This window comes from Geosmithia morbida, assembly GCF_012550715.1.
Source record: "Geosmithia morbida isolate 1262 chromosome Unknown scaffold_9, whole genome shotgun sequence".
Classification (NCBI taxonomy): Eukaryota; Fungi; Ascomycota; class Sordariomycetes; order Hypocreales; family Bionectriaceae; genus Geosmithia; species Geosmithia morbida.
In genome coordinates this window covers 457,833-471,450 of record NW_023336196.1, presented here as the reverse complement: position 1 = coordinate 471,450, position 13,618 = coordinate 457,833, and the positions used below count along the sequence as shown (strand labels likewise).

General features: G+C 55.7%; 3 protein-coding genes across 3 annotated transcripts in view; 2 read left to right on the top strand and 1 right to left on the bottom strand.

The window, feature by feature from the left end:
• GMORB2_7665 (3-hydroxyacyl-CoA dehydrogenase, NAD binding domain) overlaps window positions 1-641 on the top strand; it is a gene marked incomplete at both ends in the record, with an annotated part of 2,213 nt that extends 1,572 nt beyond the window's left edge. Inside the window, one exon of the mRNA XM_035469630.1 lies at window positions 121-641. Coding sequence (XP_035320724.1) covers window positions 121-641 — 521 coding nt within the window. The remainder of the gene's footprint in view (window positions 1-120) is intronic.
• Window positions 642-1,171: 530 nt separating this feature from the next.
• GMORB2_7664 (glycerol-3-phosphate dehydrogenase) lies at window positions 1,172-3,253 on the bottom strand (the record flags this gene model as incomplete). The annotated part of the gene is made up of 1 exon (XM_035469629.1): window positions 1,172-3,253. The coding sequence occupies one exon, from the start codon at window positions 3,251-3,253 to the stop codon at window positions 1,172-1,174; it is 2,082 nt and encodes a 693-aa protein (XP_035320723.1).
• Window positions 3,254-10,323: 7,070 nt separating this feature from the next.
• GMORB2_7663 (Fungal specific transcription factor domain) lies at window positions 10,324-13,196 on the top strand (the record flags this gene model as incomplete). The annotated part of the gene is made up of 3 exons (XM_035469628.1): window positions 10,324-10,496; window positions 10,685-12,760; window positions 12,890-13,196. 3 exons carry the CDS (start codon window positions 10,324-10,326, stop codon window positions 13,194-13,196), a joined length of 2,556 nt encoding a protein of 851 aa, XP_035320722.1.
• Between the last annotated feature and the right edge of the window lie 422 nt (window positions 13,197-13,618).

Sequence of the window (13,618 nt, the reverse complement as noted above, 5' to 3'; positions counted from 1 at the left end):
CCCCCCAAAAAAAAAACCCCCCCTAAACCCCAATCAAACTCACCCATGTCCGTCGCAATATGTTTGACTGATTGATTAATTAATTGACCGGTTGTAATCTTTTCTTCTTCTTTTTTTCAGACGCTCTCATGCTGCACTACCACCTGAGCATCCTCATGCTGGTGGACATTCTCGAGGCCACAGAAAGATACGACCTGTTGAGCGGTCTCGAGGAAGTCAGCCTGGAAGCAGAGAATGCCGTCATGAACACGCTCGTCTTCGGCCTACACAACGTCTATACCATGAGTGTTGGAACGCAAGACGATGACCTTCAGGCTGGCGTGCGAGACGGGGGGGACGATGTCAACCGCTGTAGCGTCAAGCTCAAGGTGACGGCCGTCCCGCTCACCTCGATAGACCCTTACCCTCATCACATCCTGGCGGGCGTACAGCTCCTGCGCAGAGCGATAGAGCGTGACTTTGAAATGGGCAAGATCACCGACGAGTCATATGCCCATCTGCAGTCCACGCTGGGGAAGACGCTTAGTCTGCTGCCGCAGAGCTCCAAGTCCGTGAGGGCGGCGCGGTCTGGCGACGAAGGTAGGCGGCAACATCAGGATCCGTACAGGGTTCTGCATTCGAATATCGCAGATTCATATTGACGCTGTCAATATACTGCCTAGAAGACATGCAAACTATGCAATGTATGTTGTTATCATTATACCTTGATAGTGATATGTATATTATTGCCCAAAAGTACTATTTCAAAGTCGTTCACCGGAAAACTTCCTTGGAGAAGAATACTTCATATACTAAGAATATGTGATGTAGAATCAAAAAGAAAAAAGAGATGTATTGTAGAGTGGAATGGGTATAAGAGTTATGATACCCCCAATGAATGGACCTTGCAAATAGATTTTGAAGAAGGAAAAACCGAGTAATGAAATCATTTCCTACCACCGTTGGCTTGTAAATAAAAAGATCCCCAACGCCGATGCCTGTAAAATAAAATCCCCCATCTAAACCCGGCTTTATGCAAGAGTTGAATTCCCCTCTTCCTCGTGTCTTATTATATGCAAGAGAAGAGAAAAGAGAAAGAGGGAACAAGAAATAAAAGTTTGTGTAAGAAGGGGTGGAAAAACAAAGTAAACAAGTAATTTTTGGTCAGAGAACGTCACATGTCAAGACATATTTAATGACGAGTCTTGGCGGTGGCAGTGGTGTTTCCAAGGTCAGGAAGAGTGACGACACCACCCGATCCAGACGGGACGGGGGAAGGACCGCGGACGGGCATGGGGAGGAAGCTCTCCTCGGGCTTGTGGTCGTCGTGGACCTCCTCGACGCGGGGGGACAGACCCTCGACCTGGGCGCGGGTGAGGTCGACCCTGTCGGCGGAGAGACCCATGCTGCGCATGAAGCTGAGGGTGGTGGACCACTCCTCGTCCTTGCGGGCAGCGGACCAGCCGAGCTCCTCGGCGGCGACGTCGACGACGCGGGGCAGGGCCTTGACAGCGCTGTTGACGTCGAGGAAGGCGAGGCGGGTGCGGCGGGCGATGAGGTCCGAGGTAGTGCAGCCGGCCTCGGAGCGGACGCCGTGACGAAGCTCGGCCTCGACGAAGGGCTCGTCGGCCAGGAGACGGGTGGTGGCACCGGGAAGCGCGGCCACGGCCCAAGCGCGGTCGCCGTAGTTCGTGGCCAGGTGCTGGGCCACGTCGGCGGGGAGGCCGTGCGCCTCGGCGAGCTGCGAGGCCAAGGCGGGGGACCAGCCGTGGGCGCCGACGACGGGCGTCTCGAGGGTGCGGCAGGCGCCGTCGGTGGTGATGGCGGGGAGGCCGGCGCCAGAGATGTCGGCCAGCGTGGTGGTCTTGGGCTTCAGGTCAAAGGTGCGGATGGCCTCGTCGACGGCGTCCTGCGCCATCTGGCGGTACGTGGTCCACTTGCCGCCGGCACAGGTGAGCAGGCCCGAGGGCGAGACGGTCACCAGATGGTTGCGCACCAGCGACTCGGTGTTCTTGGCGTTGGGGTCACGGACAAGGGGGCGGATGCCGGACCAGCTGGCCAGGACGTCGTCGCGACCGAGGCTGGAGCCGGGCTTGAGGAGCTTGTTGACCTCTTCGAGGATGAAGTCGACGTCCTTCTCGGTGGCGAGGGGCTCGCGCTCGACCTCGCAAGCCGTGTCGGTGGTGCCGGCGACGGTCTTCCCCTGCCAGGGCAGCACGAAGACGACGCGGCCGTCGGAGCTGGCCTCGAGCAGGCCCATGCCGTTGGGGCACACGTCGCCGGGGAGGACGAGGTGGACGCCCGACGCGGGGGCCACGATGGGCTTGTGGTCAGGCTTGTCCATGTACTGGAGGGCGTCGGCGAAGGGGCCCGTGGCGTTGATGACACCCTTGGCGCGGACGGTGAACTCGGAGCCGTCGGCGCCGGGGAGCACGTCGCGGAGCTTGGCGCCACAGATCTTACCGTCGGCGCCCTTTTCCAGAGACGTCACCTCGACGTGGTTGGCGACGGTGGCGCCGTAGGCGGCGGCCGTCATAGCGAGCGAGATGTTCATGCGCGAGTCGTTCTGCTGGCCGTCGTAGTAGACCAGGCCACCGACCACGTTGTCCTTGCGAAGGCGAGGGAACATGGACAGGGCGTCGCTGCGGCCGACGTAGTAGGAGCTCTCGAGGGCCTGCGACCCGGCGAGGAGGTCGTACATCTTGGTGCCGACCCACATGTAAGGGGCCTCCCACCACTTCTGGAGGGGGAGGAGGATGGGGAGGGAGGAGGCCAGGTGGGGAGCGTTGTCGAGCAGGGTCCTGCGCTCACGGAGGGCCTCGATGACGAGCTCGAGCTGAGCGTAGTCGAGGTTCAGGACGGCCTTCTCCAGGTAGCGGACGCCGCCGTGGACGAGCTTGGTGCTCTTGGAGCTGGTGCCCGACGAGAAGTCGTCGCGCTCCACCATGGCCACCTTGAGGCCGCGGGTGACGGCGTCGACGGCGATACCCGTGCCTGTGGCGCCGCCTCCGACGATGAGCAGGTCGTACTCCTCCGAGTCGGCGGAGCTGCTGCTGCGGCGGAGCTCGGCCAGCTGGTCCACCCGGCTCTTGATGGTGGGGAAGCTGGGGGCGATGATCTTGCCTGAGGCGTCACGCTTCACCTCGGCCAGGGGCAACACCGGGTGCCTCCTGCGGTTGACGTACATGTAGCCTGATCCACCGACAACGACGGCAGCCGTGGTGGCGGCGGCGAGGCCAAGAGGCCTCCTGAGGTTGCGTAGTCGCGAGGCCATTGCGTATGTGTATGTGTGTGTGTGTGTGTATGCGTGTGTGTGTGTATGCGTGTGTGTGTGTGTGTGTGTGTGTGTGTGGAATTAAGAGGTGAAAGGAGGGAGAGGGAGGGAAACTATTAAGATGTAGGTTATTACGGTAAAGATGGATGAGGATGATCCACCCAACGCCTGGTGTACACTGGAAGAGTTGGTATAGAAAAAAAGAGGTAAGATGAGATTGAGAATGAAGAAGGAAGAGAGGAGAGACGAATTTGGAGAAGGGGGGAGGAAGACGACGTTTAAATCTAGGAGGAGAGGATGGGGAAGAATGGGGGAGGGACGGGGGGGAGGGGGTGGGTGGACGATCTCAGGAAACCGGTATCAAGTTACCGTAATGTATTATGTGGATTGAACGAAGTTATGGGGTTATGGGAGGTATCATCATAGAGTATTGCGGTAGGGAGAACAAGGGTCCCCATTCATTCGTGGAAATCATAAAAGCTCAGCAGATGAAGGGCAGACGGGGGGAGGAGGGGGGGGGGGGGGGGGTGCGCCCACCCATCGAGATCAGAAATCCGGCTGCCAACTTGCCAAAGCTCCGAGCTCATAGCCTGCTTCCTGCCCTTTTTGTTCTGTTTGCCTTTTTTTTAAACACCCTCTGCGTGACTGCGTCTGTGTGGGTCCCCAATGTATCGTATAAGTCAAAAGAAGAACTCTCCACGTGGGCGTCACGGGGCCCAAGATGAGTCTTTTTCCCATTCTCCACCGAGCTTACAGGTACACGAGTACTCGCACTTGCAGCTTCCAGACCTTTGCTAGGACTGTGGGTTGGGTAGACGGGATGTACGGAGCATGCATGCGTGTTATTTATGGAGACTGAGAAGAAGACGAGGGCGGGGCCGATCAGGGCCGGTCGTCGTTGTCTTAGCATCGTGGACATTCTCGGGTTTGGAAGAGTGTACAGATTCCAGATAATCTATTCAGAAATGCTGCTTCGGTATCCAGACACCGAGATCACCCGAGCTTATAGGGGGTGTATGCCCGTAGCAGGGGGGGTCAGGTGGACGTCCGGTGGGGCAATCTACAAGGGGTAGGGGGGGGACGAATGACATGCAGCTTTGACCAGGTCGAGGACAGGCCAAGTGGCTGTGGCGCCGTCGGCTCGCGTCGCTATACCGACCCGATACCGAGTTCTGGACATTTTTTTTTGGCTTCCTTCATATTTCGCTAGTGCGTGGGGGGCGGGACAGCTGATAGTGGAGATCCTGCCACTCTACGGATACTCCTCTCTCTATGGAAAGGTGCGACCCCGTATGGCCGTCTACAGGTTGCCAGTAGGCTCGTACCTACTCGTACAGGCAGAACCTTGTCTCTCCTCTGCTATTAATACTCCGCCTCCGTGTCACGGAAGCCGCCCCGTTCCCGTCGTCTGGTACGCTGGATCCATAATTTATATTACAGGTAGACACAGAGAAAGAAGGGAAAGAAGGCTGATCAACCTGTCTATGGTGAGTAACCCCATCCCCCCCCCATCCCCCCCCCCCCAAAAAAAAAGAAAGGAAAAAAGAAAAGGAGGCACACGTAAACACAAAGGATCGAGGCAATCGAATTTTTTTCATTTTATCGTCTTCGGGTCACTGCTCGGCAATATTCCGTGGCTGCAGCCTCAGGCCAGCCACGGAAACCAACACAATCAAAAACACAGTCAAACATGACAAGCATCTTTCCAACTCTACCCTCTGTCCTCGTGACGCCATTGTTTCATACATATATATATATATCTATATATATATATATATATATATATGCGTATATATAAGCGATATCCCCTCTCCCGACAAACACCCATCAACTCCCACATCAGAAGACAGTGCTCTTGTGTTCCTCATCGCACCCGAGGTCACATCACTTCCCCATGGGAGAGTCTGGGGGTGGAGAGTGGATCGCTCGACAGAGGCGGGATCGAAGATGGGACGGCGTTTCCAGTGTTTTTAACCTATGTCGTTTTTCTGGGTCTACTTATGGGTCCCCTTCACATACGCAGCAGCTGCTGGGAAGAAGGTCCTCCTGCTTTTCCTCTCCTCTGGGATCTGTGGGTCCGTAAGAAGAGTTCTGCAAGTCAGTTGACCAAGTTGGTTTCCACGATCCGGTCGGGGGGGTGAGGAGGATTCTGCCCGTGGATATTCATTGTTGACCGGTGCATGATACGACACACACACGCACACACACACACACACACACACACATACACACACACACACACATACACAGATCGAGAGAAGCCAACTGCTTATAGGATATCGATCGTATCTCTTCCAACTACCATCATTTCCTACTGCTACTGGTACTGGTACTGGTACGGGTAGTTTTACTATCACATGGCAATGCAATGGTACTTGTCGTAAAATAAGAATAAGAATGACAACTTACTCCTACGTGTGTACTCGTACCCGTTACACCTCGACGACTCCTCGTACATGCAAATGACCACCCCTTCGGCTTCACAACTGCCGTGTTGCCAGGAATGGGCATCGTCGTTTCCTTTCGCTGTACTCTGTACCTGTCTCCTGTTCCTGAGTCACTTTCTCATTTTTTTTTCCATCACTATTCTCCTTCCCTTCTCTGCTTCCAGAGTCTATGGCCCCGCAGCAGGCTGGCCACGCACGCATGCGAAACCCCCTTTTTCTCTTCTTGTCCTCACCACTGACCTGCCCCTATCGATCCGTCTCTTGCTCTCCCCTTGTCTGGAACCCTCCCCCCCCTCCCTTCTTTTCTTTCCCTTCTTTCCCTTCTTTTCTCTTCTTCTATCCTCTCTTTTGGAGTACGTAGTATGAATACCACTATTACCATTACCATACGAGCAAAAAACTACCGCGGACAGTCACACAACAGACTTACAGCTTCTCCGATCTCGAGCTCTGATACCGGAATGGGAAAAACGGCAAGATGGGAAAGGGGAGCCTCATGCGGCTCTGCCCAAACCCCGAAAGGTGCATGCTGCTGCGTTTCTTCTCTTACCTGCACGGGTAGTATCGATATTACCACCGATATCGAAGGGTTGCAACCAACTCTGTACGTTGCAGCAGGCACACACGGGTCGGAGTACTCCGTAGTGGGGGTTCAATCGGCTCTTTCTGCAATCAGCACGGTCCTTGCTTTTTTTTTTTCTGCACCTGACGATGCGAAAAAAAAAAAAAAAAAAAAAGAGAGAAGAGCAATGCGTGGGTAAATTGCTTGGAAATTGGTAATTATCCATGCAATGGCATCACGAGATATTGACCGTTTCATGTCGTGTGTCCTCCCCCCCCCCTGATGGTTATCTCCGCTAGAGATGCAGGAAGAAATGACAAGGTTACTGGTCAATGGTGTGCTTGTGATATTACGGAGCAGACAGACGACGGATAGCGGCCGATCGGGTGTCTGGGGGATCGGAAGAGTAAGAGTGATAGGGAGAGGGTTACTACGCCTCTGCTTTGTTTGTTGACTCCTCTCTCTCTCTCTCTCTGTGCACGCCACTCTCACGATGTCCTCCTCAGACCCGACTGCTGTAGTCTGTCTATACGCTTCTAGGCTCTGGGCTCTACGAGCAGGCTCTCTTCGCTAGTCTGGTCCGTGTGTGCGGAGCCTTCTTCGGCCTTCTCCTCAGCGGGACCTCGACGGCCCATCTCTCCCTCGGCCGGCTTCCCAACTGCATCTCGTGTCCTCCTTTCTCCTCTCCCTCTCACCTGTCAGCCCCTGCCGCTCCTCCCATCCGAATCCGCAACTACTGACGAGTGTCTGTAAAACTTTTTTGGTCCGCTGTACCTGTGGAGCACTTCCGTCTTCGGCCCCGTAAGTTATGTGCGTGTGTATGCCTCCCCCTCCCCACATACACGCCGGCTATGGGTTCTTTTTTTTTCTTCACCCGTATTTTTATAGCAACTTTGAGGAGCTTATGACAAGTCTCGGAGAGTGTAGTATTGCGTCTCGAGGAGCTTGCGAGAACCAGTCCGATGCAGTGTCGAGAGTGTGTGACATTGCGATGTCGGTCATGGACAGCTGAGGCGTTGAGAGTAATCAATCCTTGAGGCGCAGAAGAAGAAGAAAAAAGAAGAAAAGTTCTACCTGATACTGAGATACTGAGTGGGTCGATGACAGTTCTCAACCTGTAACGTATAGCATATATGGATCGAGGGATACATGGATGGACGGATGCGTCTGACCGTTGCCTGGTTACGACGACGCATTATTCTCGAGTGAGATGTCTGCGGGTGAGAGCTGTCTGAGGGCGGCAACTGCTAGGCATGGACAGCAGCAGATGTGCTCGTCGTGGCGGTCACTCGGGGGAGTCAAGCACGACTGCTCGTAGAGAATGATGACCTGCGCGGGTACGCGCACATGTACGATGGATGCAGCTTGTATGACGGCATCGGTGGCAGAACAAGACGATGCGACATCGCCACCTACGCAATCCGGGACTTCTTCCATGATTGGATTGTGAAGAGGGAAATAACGTGGTGTTTAGGTTAAGCCCGATCACGATGGCCCCCCTCGAGGTCGATCCCGTGACCTGGTCCGTATGTACTGTTACGTGTACGATCGACTCCGTACTGTACGTACGTACGGAGCATTATTGCAATTACAGGGCATACGGAGGGAGGAGAGGGTAGGACCGGACATCACCCCCTCCCCCCCCCCCCCCCCCCCCCGATCCGCGCTATGACTCCTGTACTGTCTACAGATACAGCCACTGTATCGATATTATCACTACTCCGTACAGGTAACCGTGCACCTACAGCTTCCCTGCAGCGGAAAACGTGATGGAGTAGTAGACGGACCCGGTAATGGTTGAACGGAGCTGTCCCAAGTATTGTTCGGCCCGTATCTTCTCCAACTCTTGCAGCCATATATTGCTTGTCGCTTCCGTACATGCTCAGGCTTGGCCGCACCCTGTCTTGCGAGCACAACACTACCATTACGGTCTGTTACGGTCTACGACAGTCTGTCATAGCCTATCACGGATACTACCGTGATCCGACTCCCTGGTGTGAGCTGTAATGCCATACATGTACAGAGTGCTTTCATCTCGATCCGACACGCACACTCTTGGTGGTGAGATCGAGAATGTGCGTGGAATTCCCTCCCGCCCAAACATCGTAACCAACGGCCACGAAACCGTCGAGGTCTATATTTTGCCTTCCGACCCGCCCCCTCGGCCAACACTACCCGATCCATTACCGAAGATGATGCCGGGGTGTGGGGGCGGGCGATTAGAGGACCGAGGTCACCAGAACCGTCCAGGATTCCGACTTCTGAGGGAGCTATTCTCCCTGGGCAGGCTGTCAGGTCGTCAGTCCTTGGCAAGCTGCTGAGCGATTATCAATCAATGATTGACAATCACGCAGAGCATCACAGCAACACTCCGTGATAGAATCCTGCACATATAACGATACTGCTACCAGTAATACCACCCAGCATTAATAATACTCTGCTATCACCTATCGAGTAGCAGCTGCACCGAAAAAGAAAAAAAAAAAAAACAAGCATACAGAGTACGAGTACAGATTGCAAGCGCATGTTATACAACGTCAGTACGTACATGTAGACGTATCAGGAAGATCACCTTGCACACTGGTCCTGGTCCCTTTTCCCCAGAAGGATCCAATCCCGTCTCCTTCCCCATCCTCCCACACCAGCTCAATCATCTTGGCATCCCAACACAGCCACCCTCCCCCCCCCCCTCCCATCCTTCTCGGGGTCCTCTTCGGGGTCCTACCTCCTTCCCCTCCCCCCAGTCTCTCCCCTAGGTCCCCCCCCCCCCCTCCTCTCATAGTCCCCGTCACCCTAGTAGGACGCAGGAGACACAGCAACCCCTCATTCCAACCCCTCTACGGAGTACAGGTTACTCCGTAGGGAGCCAAGAGATGTCTTCTCTATAGAGTCCGACGGCATCTTCCCTTGCTCGGGCGGCATAGAGACAGGATACGTGTACACTGATATGGATGACGGTTCTTATCATTGCCCGTTTTGGATGGCATTTATGGGGAAATGGACGAGCTTATCCGTCGCGTCGGTACAGGTAGCATGAATTAGGCAAATGTGGTCTGTAGATGATGCTGGCATTGATGCGGAGCAATCTATCCTGCCATGTTTGAATGTCCATCCACGTCTTGAGTGTGTCTGCATGTAAACGGTGTGGATGCTATCTGTGAGGAATTACCTACTCGTACATCATCATTACTGCCCTTTACTACCTGCGACGATGGCCTGTACCTGTACCTGTACCTGTAACGCTGCTACTGCCTGCCTGTAATGCTGCCTGCAGTACCGCCTGCAGTACCGCCTGCAGTACCGCCTGCAATACTGCCTGTACTGCCTCTATACTGACTGCCCTTTACTGCCCTTTGCTGCCTGTACGGAGTATACTGCCTCGATTCATATTACTTCCGTATCACTGCCAGTCATGATACTACGAGTATACCGATGGTACATAGTAATGATACTCCGTACATGTAATCTGTACTCGTACTCCGTAGAGACACTGACCGACGTGCAGTGATAATAAATGCTAGTCGGTTGTCTTCTTTCGGTACTCGCACTAATCCTCGCAGTGGATATCGATGTATTTATACCAAAAATGATACCAATAAACCTGTACGGAGTACGGAGTAATACAGCTAATTCACTGACAATTCCTTTTCCCTCTCCTTCTCCCCTCTTCTTCTTCTTCTCCTCCCCCACACTCCCACACTTTTCCCTCCTTTTACTCCGTAATACCAAAAGCCCAAACCAACTCCAGCTTACTCCATACTCCCCCCCCCCCCCCTTGTCCTACCTACCCCCCCCCCCCCCCCCCCTTGCTCCCTCTCTCCTTTTCCTTCTTTCTCCATATTTTTCTCTCTCTTTTTAATCTCCATATTGTCATGAGGCCGTCAAGGCTATCATCCGTGAAAGAAGCTCCACCCAGGGTACGAATAGTATCGGCATCATCACATCTCCCTCTTCAAGCCAAAGTCTTCTCGACCTCTCTCATAGCTTAGCAACGATACTCAACAACAGCAGACACCAGAACGCGTCCAGACACGCACAGACACCGCGCAACGTCAATGGCCATGGCCGGGCCAGATGCGCCTCCGCCTCCGGACCAGGACAGCAACTCTGGCGCAAGTTGCGATGACGGCGAGGCAGTCTCCAGCCCGGACGACGATGCGGCCCACAGCAATAATGCCATCGAGACTGGCGATAACCCTAAGAAGCGCAAGAGGGACAAGTATCAGAAAACATCGTAAGAAAATTTCCCCCCCCTCCATCTCAATGGCCATCCTTCTACATCTCTGTATATCAATGGTCACGTAGACGCACACGCAATACCCAACCCCGTACTCTCGGCCAATTATTCTGATTAAAGAAGAAGAAGAAACAATCTCTGACAATTTCTATCCCCCTCTTCCTCTCTTCGCATCATAATCATAGATGTGAATTGTGCAAAGCTCGCAAAGTCAAGTGTGATCGCGCAGAACCGGCCTGCTCCTGGTGCGCACGTCACAACCGGACATGCATCTACCTCGAGCGTCAGAGGCCAGGGAGCCGAATCGGCTTCGGCCTGGAGCTCGAGGCCAAGGTCAACCGCATAGACGCCCTCCTTCAATCCCTCGGTCGCCGTCTCGAGGACCACATCGACGCTCACCCACCGCCGCCGGGCCCAGCGTCGTCACCATCCGTCCTCACCGATGCCGCCCAGTCCAGCGTCGTCGCCGCTGCTACCGGCGCCAGGGGGGGAGGACCGCCCGGATCGGCAGCACCGGCACTCGTGCCCGCCCTCGCAGCTGCTGGCACGGCAGCGGGCGGCGGCGGCAGCGGCAGCGGCAGCGGTGGTGCGCACTCGGTCGGCACGCCCAGCTCCCAGGCCACCACGACCAACGCCTACCCCGGCACGACGGCCTACTGGGCCGCTGCCACCGACGCGGCCGATACACCGCAGTACGGCAGCGCTCCGCAACCACCGGCCTCGACGACGCTGTCCAAGGCCTCCCCGTTCGTCCACCCGGGCCAGCCTACGTCGTCACCCGGCACGGGAAGCCTGATGGGCAGCATCGGCATGGCCGGCCCGCTGCCGCCCCCGGTCCCGTCGCTGCCACCGCCGCTGACGGGCTTGCCACCCCAGGACGTCGTGTACACGCTGGTGGACCTGTACTTCAAGCACTGCAACACGTGGTGCCCGATACTGGACCGCAAGACCACCTTTGGCGTCTTCTTCGGGGCGACGTCGATGACGGAAGCGGAGCGGATCCTGCTGCACGCCATCGTGGCCACGACGCTGCGCTTCCTGCGCGACACCCGGCTCTCCCGCGACGCAAAGATTCACTACCACTCGGTATCGCGGCGGGCCGTGCTCCAATACGCCATGGACAGGGTGAGCATCGACGCGCTCAAGGCGCTGGTGATACTCTGCCTGGACGAGCTGGGCAACTCCAACGGCCCGCGGAGCTGGAACCTGATCTCGATGCTGGCGCAGAATGCGCGCCAGCTGGGCCTGTGTTCCGAGGGCAGCGTGTACCTGGTGACGGACCACGAGGATCCGCTCCGGATCGGGTCGGTCCCGCGCATCAGTGCCGGCCGCCCGGACTCGTGGATCGAGGACGAGGGCCGCCGCCGGCTCTGCTGGATGGTCTACCTGCTGGACCGGTACACCACCGTCTCGACCGCCAGCTTCGACTTCTGCCTCGAGGAGCGGCTGATGAACCGCCTCCTGCCCTGCTCGTACGACCTCTTCTCCAAGAACGTGCCCGTCGAGACGCAGGTCCTCAGCCCCATGACGGCCAACGAGGGCAGCCGGAACGGCGGCGGCGGCGGCGGCAGGAACGGCAGGAACAGCAACACCCACCCTACCCCCTCCTACATCATCAACCGCCCCGAGAACATGGGCAGCTTCTCCTACCACTGCGAGATCCTCCGGCTCATCAGCCGCATCCACAACCTCCTCTGGACGCCGCTCGACGTCACCTCGGGCCCGGACATGGCCGCCTGGCGCGCCACCTACCGCATCCTCGACACCTCCCTCGACGCCTGGCTCCAGTCCCTGCCGAGCGAGTACAGCAAGATCTCGTCCCTGTGCCACTCCGATCCGGCCTCCCGCGTGGCCAACTGGTTCATGCTCCACAGCGCCTACGTCGTCGCCGTCGTCCGCCTGCACTCGGCCGCCGCCTACCCCACCGTCCGGTCCCACGTCTTCGTCCCCTCCCACTACGCCATGCAGAGATGCCTGTCCGCCGTGCAGAGCTTGGGCGACATCGCGAGGGACGTGTACGAGGCCGACGGGCTGGACCTCCTGGGCCCCCCCTTTGCCTTCTCCCTCTGGGTCGCCGCCAGGCTGCTCATCGTCCACGCCGCTACCGTCGGTGGGCCCGTCGATCCCAAGATTGACTTCCTCATACAGACGCTCCATCACGTCGGGCAGTACTGGGAGCTTGCGGGGAACTATGCCAAGATCCTGACCAGGGTTGTTCGTAGGGGGAGTCAGAATCCCATGAGCTATGCTGCCATGAGGAAGTAAGTCTCTTTTTGTTCAGTATTCTCTCTTACTTCTTCACACTCTCTTTTCTTCATCTTGTATATATATATACATGTATACGTGTATTACCGCAACACTCTATATATACTAACTCTACGGAAATGCAGACGAGCTCAAGAGATGGTGGCCAAAACTTCCCAGACACGTCGCTCAGGGATAGACCAGACATCAACAATGGTCGCTTCCCTCGACGACGTGGACGACATCGACGTCTTCGACTTCTTCAACCTGCCGCGCGCTTCGTACGGCGAGAACTCGGACGCGGCACAGGCGAGGAGCCTCCTCGTCCCGGCTGGCACGTCCGTCACCAACGACGCCAACGGGTCGTCTGTTGTGAATGGTGGTGCTGCTGGCCTTCCTGATCCCGAGGTTGACTGGTTACGATTCGGGACGCCAGCATTTTCCGGGGTATAAATCTTTTTTTTTTCTTTCAGTCAGTATTATGAAACAAGATTTAAACCCCCTCCCCACGTTCTCACACTCTTTGTTCTTACCATGGCGTTTCTCCTTCCAGCAGCACCCTTTCCACGTATACATACCGCCGCCTCCCCACCCTTTTTGTATATATAATATAATAATCTTAATACTTTCAACACTTCTAAAAGAAAGGCGTACAAGAGTGGATACGACAAAAAAAAGAACCCCACAAAAGAGAATAATCAGTCCTGTGTAGTATTTTAGGTGTAGTATGTATTGCTATAATCATAATGAGGATCTCACCATAACAAGGTACCTTCACGATGACCAACGTTACGTTTTGAGCCATCATCACATCATGGCCAGACAGTGCCATGATGTCTCTGCCTGCCATCCATCACAAATCACATCCTGACCCT